The sequence below is a fragment of the Cydia pomonella genome, unplaced genomic scaffold (genome assembly GCF_033807575.1).
Source record: "Cydia pomonella isolate Wapato2018A unplaced genomic scaffold, ilCydPomo1 PGA_scaffold_156, whole genome shotgun sequence".
Taxonomy (NCBI): Eukaryota; Metazoa; Arthropoda; class Insecta; order Lepidoptera; family Tortricidae; genus Cydia; species Cydia pomonella.
In genome coordinates, this window is record NW_026907799.1 from 125007 (window position 1) to 141116 (window position 16110).

At 37.9% G+C, this 16110-nt stretch overlaps 1 protein-coding gene across 3 annotated transcripts in view; it reads left to right on the forward strand.

The window, feature by feature from the left end:
• LOC133533333 (protein enabled-like) overlaps nt 1-16110 on the forward strand; it is a 101072-nt gene that overhangs the window by 52100 nt on the left and 32862 nt on the right. Inside the window, exon 2 of one of the 3 annotated variants that reach the window (XM_061872299.1) lies at nt 11271-11837. The exons of 1 other annotated variant lie outside the window; for it this stretch is intronic. In XM_061872299.1, the coding sequence (XP_061728283.1) occupies nt 11317-11837 (521 nt within the window). In that variant the 5' untranslated portion in view covers nt 11271-11316. Of the gene's footprint in view, nt 1-11185; nt 11838-16110 lie in introns of those variants that run through there. One more of the 3 variants, XM_061872300.1, reaches the window with a different exon arrangement.

Here is a 16110-nt window from a genome sequence, read left to right on the forward strand (position 1 = left end):
AGCGTGCACTGTGTCACTCTGCGCGGGTGCTTATCTGGCCGTACATTCCTACTGCTGCTTCGGATGCGCACCATTGTAACGTGACCTCTAGAGACTAGGATGGCCGGACCTTTATCATCTGTAGCTGTGTCTGTGTCGCGTTTGGATTGGTCAGCGAGAGTGACAGTGACAGGCGATAAATGGGCCAATTTTTATTTTATTTTTTTATTCGTCAGTATTCGATATTATTTGGTAGATAGATAGAGTTCTTTGTTTTGTTTTGTACATTACGAGTATAAGCGCAATTTCCCCGTATGCCATACAATACCTTCCTTTATATCTGTATCTTCAAGTTTTTAGAGTCTGACCAAGCTAATCCTGCTTGGTATTTGCCAAGACAACGTTTGGAATGCCATAATAAACGTCAAATTTCCATGAAAATATACCACACTTTGTTCGGTCAAGGTTGGTGCAGAGTTAAAGTAGACGGACTTTAAACTGGTTACACCTGAGTCGTTGACTCGTCTGTGTGGTAGTAGCACGAAATACTTCGGTTGCGACACTGCTTCCGCCACCAGCTGATAACAAAAAATAACGGCTACCACTTTTACGGGCTGTGTGTGTACTGTATATTACATGATAGTATATTATATACGGTATGTTGGTGCAATTCCATTGTTTTATCACGAGTATGATAGCGTTTACCACGTAGGTACTGCACCATTCTAACTGTTAACTGTGTTAAGACTCTACTGAGAAATGTAAGGTGTATGATTTCTTTATCCACTGAGATAAATATGTACAGTCAAGTGTATAAATATGGTTCCACGCAACTTGCCTAAAAATACATATACTCGCCGACATAAGAGCTATATGGAACATATTTTTGGGTAACTTATGTACACCCATATTTTTACACTTTACTATGCCTACTTAAATCGTAAGCCTTCTTATGCGCTTTTGTACCAGCGATGTTGGTCAAGCGTAAATAAATCAATAGTTGACCAAAGATGGTCACGTTTTTCGTTATAATATACCACAGGAAAAGACAGTTTCTTTATAATATTCTTCCTTTGACGTGATGGAGGAACTAAAAGCGATGTTCGTCGCTCTACAAAACAGGTTTCAATTATATTTAGTGCAGTGATTGCATAGATCACTGTGAACCCGTTGCATCCAAAGAGCTGACAGTAATTTCACCACAATTACACGACGGATACGCGACAGGATGCGGCCAATACAGAGCTGGGAGGCCATTGGCTCCCAATTAACATTGTTAGCACTGGTTCCTGTGCTACGGCATAATTAGACAGCGTAGGGCTTAAGCGCAAGTACGGCTGTTACTACAGATTAGATTTTCAAACGGATCCTAAAGGACGATAAAGCACTCGAATTTGAAATACCAGGTCACGAGTGCCGATGAACGTTGGATATCTTTATTATATCAGCATTTGGCACCTCTGTATAGTTCTAGTTTCGTAGCATGAGTGCCTTCTGAGTTGCAGGTTTCTGTGAAGCTATGCCATGTCGCAAGTCGCAACCCTACTAGCTGTGTATGGGTCGTTAAACGGTTGACCCGGGGACGGTGATGAGACCGGATTAGAAAAATGTGATCCCAAATGCAAGTCTCTTTTTTACTTACATTAGAGTACCACTGTCGCCATTAAGAGTTTCATAATGCTCAATGCAGAAGTATACACTGGAAATGGGAAAGTATCTACAGCGAGCTAACCGCTACAAAAGTGCATATCTACTTTATTAATAAATATCATTGATAAAGTCGGTATGCACTTTTACAACTATGTGTACCTACAACTATATAATTTACCAGTCACTGTAAATAGGGTTGTTTCCATCTACAAATCTTAGGGCAGAATTGTATCCCAATAAATTCTTTTGGATTATAAGAACATGTTAAACTACTTTTAGGAGACCTGTAATGACCATATTTTAGTAAATATTGAATTTAAAATATCTTTTGGCACACGTCACGTGACCAAAGTCGAAACGTCATTGAAGATTCTGATGACGTCACAACTCTCGGATTGACACTGTTGACAGTTAGGCGATAAACAACAAATGACAAATGTCAGTTGACAATTCGTATCTTCTACGTGTGTATGAAGTTATGTGTCAAACCGTAAACTGTGACGTCACACAATTTTCAAAGAGCGTTTTGGGCGCCAAAGCATCTGTCGAAATATATTTTGTTAATTTAACATATTTTAAGCCGTTTTTAGTATAAAAGTTGAAATTTAGGGCAACTTTTAGTTAATATAGAACGTAATACAAGCGTTTAAAAAAATTGGAAACAACCCTATTACACAATACACCTATTTACCTGTCTACAGTCACCTTCTATGGTGTCATCCATTTGTGTCAGAAATAACGAGGTTATTACTAATCGGAGTATACCTAATTAACGTTTAATTACCAATGATAATTACTGCTAATGAGTAATGACAGATTAACTGAATCTTCGGTATAGTGAATCGCTATTATCTCAATATTCTTTAATGACTCATCAAAATATTAACACGTTAGCTGGATTTCAACATCGTGGTAAGTGGTGAAAACATCAACAATTTTCGTCAAATTTACTTTATGAAGTCTCGAACAGAATTTCCACAGTTTTACAAAATACAAAATACAAAATACAAAATAGTTTATTTGGTTTAACTTACAATACACATAACATAAAGGGCTGGAATCTCCCATTAAGTATAACAATACTTGTGTCGGGAGACCCCGCTCTTCCATTAGGAAATAGGGTAAAAACAACAAACTGTACTTAACTTAATTAATATACAATTTACAAATCTGATTATTATTTACTATTATAATTTACAATAAGTATACAATTTCAGACCCGATTCAATTGTGTTATTACAATTAAGGATCTATAATATTTTATAACAATAGGTAACACTATTAAATTAGATTTTAAGAGTAAGTGTTTGTGTGTGCGTGTGTGTGTGTGTGTGTGTGTGTGTGTGTGTGTGTGTATATGTGTGTGTGTGCGTATGTGTGTGTGAATGTGTATGCGAGTGGGATTCATAATAACAGTGCCTCCGTTTCTTCATAATCTAGTGTTCTTAGCCATGATCTTACTCTATCTCTGCACTTTTGGTATGGCATTGGGTAAATGTTAAGTATTTTATTAACAGAATTATATAACTTAGCCGATTGAGTTGGAAATTGGCGTTGGGCGAATTTTGATTTGGTAGATGGAATTACAGCAACATTGGGTATTCTCCTACGTTGAGTCAAGGTGTCATTCACAAATTGTATGGCCTTGTGTTGTTTAAGAAGCAAAGCTTCTATACAGGGTGATTCATGAGACGTGAGCAGGACTAAGCCTACACAATCAGTAAATGTTAATGAACCGTTCATCATCATATTTAAGTAAAATAATCTCGCTTTATTTCTGTTATTTAACTTTTTGGGAAGGACAAATTTGATAATCTACAATCATGGACACCCTACAACACTTAATTAAGAAAGATAAAACCTCTTTAACCATAATGACAGCAGTTTGATTATGAAGAAAACATAATGTCACACTTGAGTGAGATACGATTTTTCAAAAGTAACCAGACTCCGATGACATTCAATTTGTCACTTGTCATGGATAAAACAAAGAGGGTGACCATACATGGCGTAAATAAATTAAAACATTTTTTTTGAACAGTAAAAAATAAAAGAACGTTAATCTCACAAATACTGGTACGAAACAGTTGCTTATAACTTACTGAATGCTCAAGCTTGATCCTGCTCACGTCTCCTGAATCACCCTGTATAGAGTTTTCTTACGGAGTGGAGGTCGCTAGTACTATATAATTCAGTGGTAGGGAATCTAAAAGGTTTAGAATATATGACTTTAAGCAAACTACGTTGAGCCCTTTCTACCTCTATAAGTTTCGTTTTATTAGCCCCGCCCCATACTGGGATGCAATAGGTAATTATAGACTGGCCTAGAGACAAGTACACTTGCTTTAGTAGTTCTGTAGGAGCAACACGTTTCAGAATTTTGAAAATCCATATTAATTTCCTTATCCTGCCATTCAGATGTTCAATATGGTTGTGCCAGGAAAGTCGTGAGTCTATTATTATGCCTAGATATTTTGTAGACTGAGTCCTGGTAATGATTGTGCAGTTGCAGTTTGGACTGTTATCAGGACAGCTGTGCACTCTTAACTTCATATCTGCAGGGGGCTGAGTGTTACTATATTTTGTGAAACAGATATAGGTTGTCTTTGAGCTATTTAGTGTAAGGAGGTTATCGGTTAGCCATGTAGCTATTTTACGTAGGCCTGCTTCAGCTGTATTATACACAGCTTCCCAAGACTTATCATGAAAAACCACTACAGTGTCATCTGCATACGAGAACACACAACCCCTGTCAATGTCTAGGTTTGTGAGATCGTTAATGTATGCTAGAAACAAAGTGGGTCCGAGAACGCTCCCCTGTGGTACACCAAAGGAAATCTTCGACTCAGAACTATTATAGTCACCAATCTTAACAGTTTGCGATCTCTCCTGCAGATAGCTTTTAAACAACTCAAGTGGAGTGCCTCGAACGCCAAGTTTTTCGAGTTTTAGTATAAGTACGGAGTGAGAAACGGTGTCAAAGGCCTTACGAAGATCCAAAAATACTGCAAGGCATTTTTTACCATTGTCGGTTTGACGTGTGATTTCCTTCGTGAGCGCCAAAACAGCATCTTCTGTAGATCTGCCTTTACGAAATCCAAATTGTCGATCTGATATAATGTTATATTTATTAAAGTAATTTGTAAGGCGAATGTTAATCAATTTCTCCACTATTTTAGAGGTAGCAGTCAAAACGGATATTGGTCGAAAGTTATTGACATCGTCTCTCGCCCCGGCCTTGTGTACAGGTGTAACAATAGCCTGTTTTAACTGTTTGGGGAAATACCGGTATCAAAACAAGTTTTACTCTATTTATGTGTCACTTTATCCCTATGCCATGGTTCACACTGTCAACTTACAATTCGTAAACCCTATACGCCCTGTACCAGTCCACTGAAGTCACCAAGTAGTAGTAGTAGTAGTACCCCAGACTCAAAAGTACAGTTGTCATCAGATATATTGGAGCACGCCTCTGTTGTTAGAGTGCGTATTCAGATATTTTTGAGTACCTTCGCCGCTCCGATATATCTGATGGCGACTGTACACTAAAACCATTTCATCGAAACACAACCTCATGACAATATAGATCACAGTACTTATGCCATAATGACTCCTCGCGGAAATGGCGTTCGTAGAAGCCGGACATACCAAGTCGCAAGAGCTTCTGAATTGCCGGCTCTGAGCACAGCGATTATCGATTGTAGGTGAACCTTGACGGCTAGATGATGCAGTGTAGAAAGTTTTTACGGGTATATTACGGTTATTCTCTCCATACCTGATTTCACTCTTTGGTGCAGTCTGTGACATTAGTTAAGGTGTAACATTATTATAACATATAACGTAACCAGACATTGTAAATTTTGTAGCAATTTTCTGCAGTTACATTTCTAAAGACTGCGGCAGACCGATGCAGAGATGGTGGGACGACTTGGATATGTTTCAGCAGGATTGGCGGGATCTTGATCGGCACAGGAGGATTGGAAACCAAGAGGGGAGGCCTTTGCCCAGCAGTGGGAAACACAAATAGGCTAATAAAAAAAAATCTAAAAACAATTTCAAGAGAGACCAATTAAGGTTCATATTACTGTTAATAAATCGAATTAATCATCTCTGCTGGAATTGAGTACATACAGACCTTTAACGCAATAATGCTGCACCAAAATTGCTACAAAGTACTAATGTTTTATTGCGCCTCAATAAACAGTACAAACACAAGCTTAAATATCAAGTCTATATGAACTTTCGTAAATCAGCTTTAGACTGCGTTTCGACTACAGATGTGTAATGCGTAGCGAGGGATGTGTTTGGTAAGCACTAATAAAATACTATCCACTAGAGTTACGCTTCTTCTTCTTCTTTCCCTAGACCGGTAGTCTCATTTACTTGGGTTCGGCCCTCCTCGTTCGCATCCTCCACTGAGCACGATTTCGTGCGGCGTTATTGTCAATTTGAGCTTTTTTAAGATCTCTTTCGACCGTCGTCAGCCAAGTGGCGGGTGGTCTTTCATGGCCACGTGGCTGGATTACAGGCAGGTTCAAGGCCAGTTTTACCGGGTGGTCTTTGCGCGTCTTTGGACGTGGCCGTACCATCTAAGGCGTTTTTCTTTGGCTTTGGCCACTAGAGCTACGCTGAGCGACGATAGGTAAATGAAGTTATTCTATTGGTTCTTAACAAACACATACCTCGTTACGCACATCCTTGCACATTTCTGGTGAAAACGTAGCCTTATACTTGGACTGAAATTGAGACTTTTATCTTTCTCGTTTCTCAGTGAAAAATGGTTAAGATCCCTACTTTATGAAAATCTGCTTTATCCTGTGCGTTATCTTTTAGTCACTCAGGGCCATGTTTTACATATACTGTCAACTTTATACTTCCCATTTCCAGTTATGTAAACATATGATGTTGAAAGTGTATTATATTAATTGTATTTTCTTTCATCTCCGTGAGAATGTATCAGCATGTTTTGAGAGCCATTCTGTTAATTTAATTGATCCAATTGACTTGATTAAGGGAGTTGCATGTTCTCTTTTCAAACCTGGCTCCTAGTTTGCCTTATGTCGATTAGTTTCAGAGTGTAATTTGTACCTATGAGTCAAACAGAAATTGAGTTGGTTAAGCGATGTCGGACTTGAGACAATTCTACCCATGCCGCTGTGGCCCGGGTGGGGGTGGCCGAGTGGCAAGGCCGTAATAAACCATGCTGGGGCCCTTGGGCACTTAAGAATTGGGGCCCCTTCGGAAAGTAAAGAAAGCGAATTAAAGTAACATTTTTCTACTATGATCTTCTGTTTATTATGGGTAATCAAATATACTATTACTGTCTGTCCTTCGGGGCCTTCTGAGGATGGAGGCCCTGAGCACGGGCTCCATGTGCCCTTATGTTAATACGGTACTGCCAAGTGGACTAGGCATGTGCCTCGAATGGAGAGGACGCTTGTTCGATAAAGCTCTGTCACCTTTTTATATTTTATTTATGTAATAATTAATTCGATAAAATCAAAAAGGAAGGAAGGAAGGAAAAGGAACTGTCTGTAGGTATACATCAAATTGTGTGGAAATATTTCTATAATGTTAATATCCATAGAGGAAGATATTGACTAAGTTTGTATTGAGGCGCGGTTGTCCGCTTTCCTATTTATGTTATTATTGTTCTAACTGAAACGATTACTAAAGTGTCTCTCTCAATTAGTTAATTGAAAGTTAGTCTAGTTCCCCATTTCGCAAATCAAAAGGGCAATCGTGGCAATAGGATCATTGTCCCAACAAATCCATGCCTAATTGGCTTGATTATTTGTTCTTGTTACCTACTATCTTGGCTCATATCTGAAGTGCCTAATTAAGTTTGACCCCTGATATTCAAGACCTTTATTGATACCTGATATTTAAGACCTTATAACAAATTATACAACATTGTCGGCCAAAAGTAGGTTCAACGAATTTGATTGACTGATCAGAAGCCGCAACGCATCAATAATCGCAAACGGTTTGTTGCAAGGTGAGTAGAGGCCTTCAACAATAACGCGAAGAGTCGTCGGACCAAGCTACTTATAGTACCATAGTAGCTACCGTAGTCTTTTAAATTTTGATAAAAATATGAAGTTTTTTTAGGTAGTAGTAGATCGGCAATACGAAAGCCATTGTACCTATTTTTCGTAAAAAAACTGGGTGCGTTACTCTAAACACTCCAGCTCGCCCGCATTGTTGTGGCACTCCACAATTTGTCTAGTCAGTCGGTCCAGAGTTAGCTTGGAAGGACTCTAGTCGGTGGTTAAAGTTATACTAGCCAAATTTACATAGCAGCAGTACATTTGTGAATTACAATTCAAATAGCGTCATATCAGTTCTCTTAAATCTGATAGTTTAATACGCAAATGACTTAATAGGTCATTTATTTTTTTATCGTTAGGCATGTTTACACTGTGTTTTATATGGTCATGGTTTGCGCTCCAGAAGTTCTAGACCAGAACACAAGTAGCTCGGAAAGTATCGATGTAGCTCGTAAAGCGGCCAAGCTAAAATAGGACTGGGCTGGCCATGTCTGTCGTACGCCGAGTGAGTTGTGGGACAAGATTACCACAGAATGGCAGCCCAGCTCAAAACGGTTATGGCTAGACGAGCTAGACTCTTTTAAAGAATGGCCGAAGACTGCTCAAAACCGGGCGTAATGAAAAAAGCGGGGGGAGGCCTTTGAAATGAAATGAAAACCTTTATTTCAGGCAACTAGAGGCCCATAGATTAATACCTTAAAACCAACATACATAATCTAACAATGTATTTTAAAACTAAACACTATAAATCACTTTATGGTTGCGATGCATTGCGCAACCCCGCAGTGTCAGGGAGCCGGCCTCGGAACCGCCGAAACATGACATCCTTCGGCCAAAACTCCTCCTTGTTGAAGATCGCTAAATTATTATATTAAATAATAAGAATTAAAGTTCGAGATTCCAACTTCGCGACCCTCAGGACGAGTCCGGACTTAACCCTCGCATAATTTACGATATCATCTACCTTCATAAGAATGTAGACCTTTGCCCAGCAGTGGGATACAATACAACAGGCTCTCAATAATAAGATATTTGTGCAGGGGAAAATTGTAATAAATTTAGTTAGAAAAACTACTGTAACAAGTTCTAGTAACATGGTCCATTATGGAAAGGGCTTATAACTACCACAAAAAGGCACGTTTATTTCATTTATATGACATAAAACCAGGCTGCATAGAATAACCTAGGCCAGGGAAACGTAACTATGGCAACAAGTGTCAAATAAAAGCTGATTCACCCATATATTGTATATGGGTGAATCAAACTAAAACACGTAATACCTAGTCTGTTTTATAAGCTACATCAATCAATGTTTTGTCAGGTGCTACAGATAGGTAACATAAGGCTAGGCGACATGACGGATACGGCATAGAATGCGTTTATGGTTGACATTTCACATTTAAGCCTCTTGTTGTTTTCAGTTGTATACTCTTATCAGTAGTCGTGGTCATTGCGGTCGTTATACAGCCATTTTCATTGCTTCCCGCCATGCTTATCTGTTGCATGAGACCCGGTGAGAGTTTTCACTTGGTCGGTCCGTCTCATTGAGGGCCGCAATTTGGGTCTTCTGCCATCCACTCTGCCCTGAATAACCAGCCCCTCCATGGCGTCGTCTACCCTGCGCGTAACGTGACCGTAGTAGCTAAGGATGCGAGAGTGAACGATTGCCGAAAGTCTTTGTGTAACCTTGAGCTCCTGCTTGATATATTAGTGCGATCGTTTCTGTTCACTCTCTCTTACTGTCCAAGCCTCACAAGTCTATAAATTCGGACCAAGGTATTTCTGCACGGAATTTGCAATCACAAAGTGTGGCAATGTCAAATTGGCAATGAAAATATGACGTTTATACTGACACAACCACACTTTATTCTATTTTATTATATACATCGGTGCAAAAGTAGCTCAGATTTACTCTCAAGACAAACATTCATAATCCAGATTTCCTTCAAATAGATAGGTCAGTAAGGAGCATTTAGGGCTTTCTAAACGAAGTCAATTGCATGTTGTAAGTCAATAACTATAAAAAATATGATTACCAAGCCATATACGAGGGCTGATCCGAAAGTTGTTAGTTGCTTAGGCTGTACTTATGCAAAAAAAAAAAATATTTATACTATTGTGAGGGATATTTCAATGCTACTTATGACCAGCATTTTTATTTTTATTTAATGCAAATAGTTTTTTTATTATTATTTTCAACTGAAAGCTGTTTTGTATGGAGTTACGAATTGCTTAGAAAAAACGGCAATTTTTGGCACAATTAAATGAATTTCGTATTGAAATCTTTGAAAATTGAACTTAAATTTACCCAGGACTGATTATTATCTTCCTTCTGATATTTTCAATGTATAAATAAATAATTAATCTTATGTGCATATATATATTTTTTTAAATATCAGAAATTTTTACTTTTAATGAAAGGACTCATCGTTGACACGTATTAAATCATAATAATATTTACTCAATCAAAACAATTTATACGTATACCTAAAAAACTTTTGTTTTTTTTTTACAAAAACTGTCTACAAAATGACAGCGCATATGGAGTCTCAATTACTGATTTTCATGACTGATGGTTAGGCTTCGACGCCTCGAAGTAGAAATCAAATAAAAACAAAAATAAGCGTTTTCTATAAATGTATTTACACCACTTTAATAAGTACTGAAAAATCCCTCACAATAGTATAAATAAATTTTTTATCGCATGAGTAGAGCCGAAGCAACTAACAACTTTCGGATCAGCCCTCGTAAGCTTACAACAAGTTTTCACCGTAACCCGCTTTCATGCAATCTGGGAATACCTATTCGTAGCTTCAGAAAAACTACGTCGCGTTTCAAGCCTGTTTTAGAAAATCCTATAGAATTTTTTCCCCGTATTGCCATGTAATAAGGTTGAGAATGTAACGTGTAATAATAATATGATTCTGTCAGGTTATCTGTATCGGATGTCAAGATAACGGGTGATGTGCATCGAGGTTAACTCGCCTTTGTTACTGGAGATAAACATAGGGATAGGATACAATACAAAATTATATTTTTTTAAAGGTACCGTCACCGTCATAAAAAAAAATTGGAAATATTTTTCATTTTTTACGTTAATAAAGACTTACTGATAAGAAGGCGATAACTGATAAGAAGAAAACGAAAAAGCTGTTATATGTCGTAGGTGGTATATTCTTTTTTCGCAAAGTTCTGTTTGGGTATAGGTAGTATAGGTACCCAGAAACGTCGTTCAGTGTGACCCATTTTTATCTCAAAAATATCCTTATCAAACTGTAGTAAAATATTCTATTAACATCTTTTAGCGTGTATATAATATTATTTTTAGATAAAAGCAGCGTAAAATAGCGTAAAACAGCCTACATAAATACTAAAATTACTGTACCTTATCAGAGCAGTAAAAAAAACTGCAACCACAAATTAATAAATTACACAGTTGCGCTTGCGACGCTTGTAGCCTTGCCCTTAATGTCCGTCAATCATACAATCAGTAGCACTCGAGACATCGACGCGCGCGCACGTCTCTCCGCCTTTACAATGTGACTCGCTCAAATTGTCGAAACCCATCGATTTACTGTCATATTTTGTTAGTGAAAGTGAACTGTGATACACAACAAGTTACATTCCAAAAGTGATAATGCGTCGTGTTAAAATGAACATAGACCCCGATTTGGGGGATCTAGAGGAGATGTTGGCTCATGTACAAACTCAGCTGGAAAACGAGATAGATTTGGAGATGGAGAGCAAGATGACCTCCCTTATCAACGTCCAAGAGTCCCCAAAAATGGTTAAAAGGACCAGTTCGTTCAGTAGAGGCGAGAGTTTTGAATATAGACGACCAGCTCCAAGACCGCCTTTAGCTAGAGTTAACAGCGAAATCAACTCTGGCAGTAAATCTCTAAACGGAGAGTACGGAGCGTTAGAAAAATACCACAATCAAAATGGTCGCGGATCCCAGACGAGTCTAAAGTCAGATGAAATGGGTTCTCAAATCTCTTTTCAATCATTTCGTTCGGAGCCTGTACAACGGCATTCTGTGTTAAGCCTGCCGGACAAAAGAGGATCGTGTGCGTCTCTCAATGGGAGAGGGAAAACTGCAACGTTGCCGAGAGGATATGGTTCGAGTAAGGAGAAGAATTGGGAGGAGTATTGGGCACAGTAAGTTGTTTTTATTTATAAATTTATAATAGCGACATAAAATAACGACGACCAGTTTGGCCCAGTGGGTAGTGACCCTGCCTACGAAGCCGATGGTCCCGGGTTCAAATCCTGGTAAGGGCATTTATTCGTGTGATGAGCATGGATATTTGTTCCTGAGTCATGGGTGTTTTCTATGTATTTAAGTATTTATAAATATTTATATATTTTATATATCGTTGTCTAAGTACCCTCAACACAAGCCTTATTGAGCTTACTGTGGGACTTAGTCAATTTGTGTACTAATGTCCTATAATATTTATTTATTTATTTATTTATTTATTATTATATGTTTCATTGTATCTTAACATCATAATATCGAAATTAGAATGGGGTTCTTCAGTTTTTACTTTGACATCTGTCATCTCAATTTCTCAATGCAATTTATAACTTTAAAATGTAAAACTGTACTGAAATTACAGCTGTCACAACACAGAGTCGTAATAAAGATGTAAGATTATTAATTAATTGACGTAAATAATTTTAAAAAGCAAACATTTTGTTAGTTAATACATCAAAGTTATCTTAAGGTTGCAATTAATGGCACTTTTATTTTTTGTCGTGGTAATTTTAACCCATTAATGGTCGATGTGAAAGTGAAGACATGAAGTTTTGATAGTTTAATGTCTTAACTGCAAGTATTTTCGTCGTTTTAGAAAGTGCGTACTCTAAAAAACATGCGGGCGTCTGAATGACAATAACGTCAATAACGATCCCTCAGTATCGTTATAATCACTGCCAAAGTCGAGGACTCAAAGAACCAGCATTAGTACTCTTTAATAAAGGTGTATTGTTACGGATCTTAGCTTACACTGGTCCATCCGAGAACGGAACTCGCGCGTTCAATAGCAATATCTACACGGCCCTTTCGTAGAAATCTCTTGTTCTCCGAAACGCATTGCCCTAATAAATGTCGCAGAAAAACGTGACTCAATTTTGTCATTTAACTTGTTGTGTTCGTCATAATTATTCACCCTATATCCGATTCGTGGTGACGTCATTTGTTATCAATTTTCCTTCCGTCTGATAGAGAATCCTTAAAAACATCTTAGTAGATGATAACAATAACTTTGAGGCGTCTGAAGGGTAAACGATACAAGTTGTAAACTACTAGTTTCTGCCCGCCACTCTGCAAACTAAATTTCATCCCCGTTTTCACTAGGGAATGCTCCCGGTACTGAGTTTGTTTGGCGAAAACCGGGGATTCCCGGTTCCGGTACTGATTTTTTATAGAAAACCAGTACCGGAAGTGCCACCTAGTTTTCACTCCCTTAAGGTATGATTTTCGGCGTGAAAAATATTCTATGTAGGACTTCGTTGGAACTCAAACTATCTCCAAGTTTTATTCATATCGCTTCAGCGGTTAAAGCGAGAAGTGGTCACAGTCAGACACATCCAGACAGTGTTACGTTCACATTTATAATAAATTAATAATATATGTAGTACCAAGTAAAACTAAACTAAACCTTATCCCTTTACCGCATACATATATGGCAGTTAAATACAATGTTCAACTGTATCGATAGCTATTACCTAAAGTTCAATCTTAAACAAATATTTTTGTATGACATGAAGTAAAGGCATAAAATGTGGTGTGTAGTATATATGAGGATGTATATTAAATTATAGTATTAGTATAAATGGTATGGATAAATCTTTTGTCGTAACTTATAACATTGCGCAGGCTTACATCAACAACATTACACTAAAATAACTACATTTAATGTATAAATTCTAAAGTACCATCGTCTACACAGTTAACTTTTTTGCAATGACATAAAGTCTATCGATGGACAGTTAAAAATATGGCTGTTTGACAAGTTAGTATGTATTTTAAATAACAGTTGACACATATTATACGTTAACACGGAAATCATGTCCAATCATATTCTCGCTATCAGGCCGAGTTAGTCATTGCTATGATTCCTATTGCATCTAGTATCACCAGACTAAAAGCACCACATTGTAAAGTCAATAAGGTCTATTTCTAATATTTATAATCATTATTTAAGTCAATTGTTTCAGATCATATGTCCGTGTAGTTATTGCTAAATTCATGCGAGATTTGTACATGCTGTCAACATTTTCATAAAAACCGCGCTAGTTTTCTTGAATTGACCTATTTATATAGTTACAAACAAATCTAAAACCACATTTAGAAGGATCAAGAACTTGCGATTTTCGTTTCATTTCGGTATTTGGTCGATCGATTGAATTCATTGAACAGTCAACCAATTTATTTCCTAAAATGTTACTAAGAAGCTCCATACTTAATACCAGTATTAAGGAGGTATTTTAGACTTTTGGCCGGGAACAGATTTTGCTCGTACGTGAATAAAAGAGATGATGCCTTTTAAAAACCAGCCGTGTCTCCGTCGGTGGGTTGAAAAACGGTAGCAATCCCAGCATGAAGAAAAAAATCAGGTCATAAAAATATGCTACTGGCCTACGTTCATAGTTACATTTTGGTATAAAACTGCACAAGTAGAATAAACCTATTCAATGTTTTATATCGCAACCTTTAATCGACTCTAAATAGTTTCCTTTGCGTGTAGGATGTGTTTGATATACATGTTTTCGAACAAGATTTGCGTAATAGATAACTTGCCAGTTACCAATTAATGGCTTACTGCGTTTTGACTTGTCAGGTCGCAAGGTTACGCCCCGGCCACGACATCGCGCGGCGGCGGGCAGCGGCGATCGGCGAGCATAGGTTGGAGCGTGACGCAGCGATCCGACCTTTCGTTCCCACTTATGGCCGCCGCTCGCCTCTGCCGCCGCCGCGCGAAGTCGTGGCCGGGCCGTTAGATGGTCTTATAGGAAATTACAAACTAGTAATTAATGTACACAACTATAGTATGCGGAGATGAGTCGTGGAATATAAGGGTACCATACATTCTATGACTGTCCTTCCGCACAGATAAGATGTAAGGTAGAAGTACTAGTGCTCGACGCTGCACTAGTCACCGACATAGGCACTTTATTTCATGGAAATATAGGTTAAATTTGAACAACGAAGATTTTTCTGTATTCGAACTTAATCCTTGTCACTTTGACATAAAGTGCCCATGTCGAGTACTAGTGCAGCGTCGAGCACTAGTACTTTTACCTTAATTTTCTATCAAGCGAGCTTGAAATCTACCTATCCGCTTCAGCTTTGGTGAAAACGCTTTCTTGTATTTAAAAAAAAACGGTGTGGAATATTAGCTTCTTCGATTGTTCGAACTCGGCAGCGAATTTTGATAGGACAGACTGTGCAAGTTTTGTTTTACAAGTCATAATTTCTTAGAAGTTTGACCTTTAAAATAACTGCCGACCTAGCTTGGTCTGACTCTAGGTACATGTTGATACGAATTTAATTTCTGCTATGTTTATTCCACTATTGACTATCCTTATCTATTGGGCTCGCAATTTGATATCGTTGGCAGATTGGTGTTCGTATTCCAGTAAATGTTGTTTTGGTTATTGCTGTGTTTTAGCGAATTGGTTCGGAACAGAATGGCATAGCCAATAGTGCATTTTGATCTAAGGTCTTCAAAATTCGGTCCACATGTTTCATTTAGGCCAAGTTAAATAAAATGTCATACAATCCGGCCCGGCAAAAGGAAATGGGAGAACCGAAAGCTTGACCATGACCAGTCTGGTCAAAAAGGTTGTAGACTCTTGATTTAAGCCAAGAACCTCGTTACCGGGATAGCGTCTTCTCTAGTACCATTCTAATTCGAATTATTTACTAAAAGTATCGAAGCCTTTAGTCTAGCTCTGATTTAGGTCAAGATCCTTGTTGATCAACGGACGATCCTCCTAAGTACCATCATTATTGGAGATCTTATCTTTGTGTATAAAACAAAATATTTGTAACTTTTAAAATTCTAAATCACTTCTAAACCTACTGGAAACTCGAGCACACGATTGCAGCGCCCTCTGCTTCTGGCTTTGCTGGTTTGATGAAGATATTCATTTCTCCGAAACAATGCAAACTGTATACAGTCAGTAGTCAGTGTAGTTAGATGCAGGCAATGTGTGACCTCTATAAGTAACAGATAGGTAGCGTAATAAAAGATAACGGATGTTTTTGTTTACTCATAGTACGCGCCCGTTTTTGCGATGACATAATTGATAACACGGTGTGAGTAGTAAAAATCTTAATTATTTTTTGTTGTTTAAACACCCGTGCTAATATTGATTCCCGAGCAAGCAAAATATTCTAAAATCGAACCACAAGCGAGTGGTT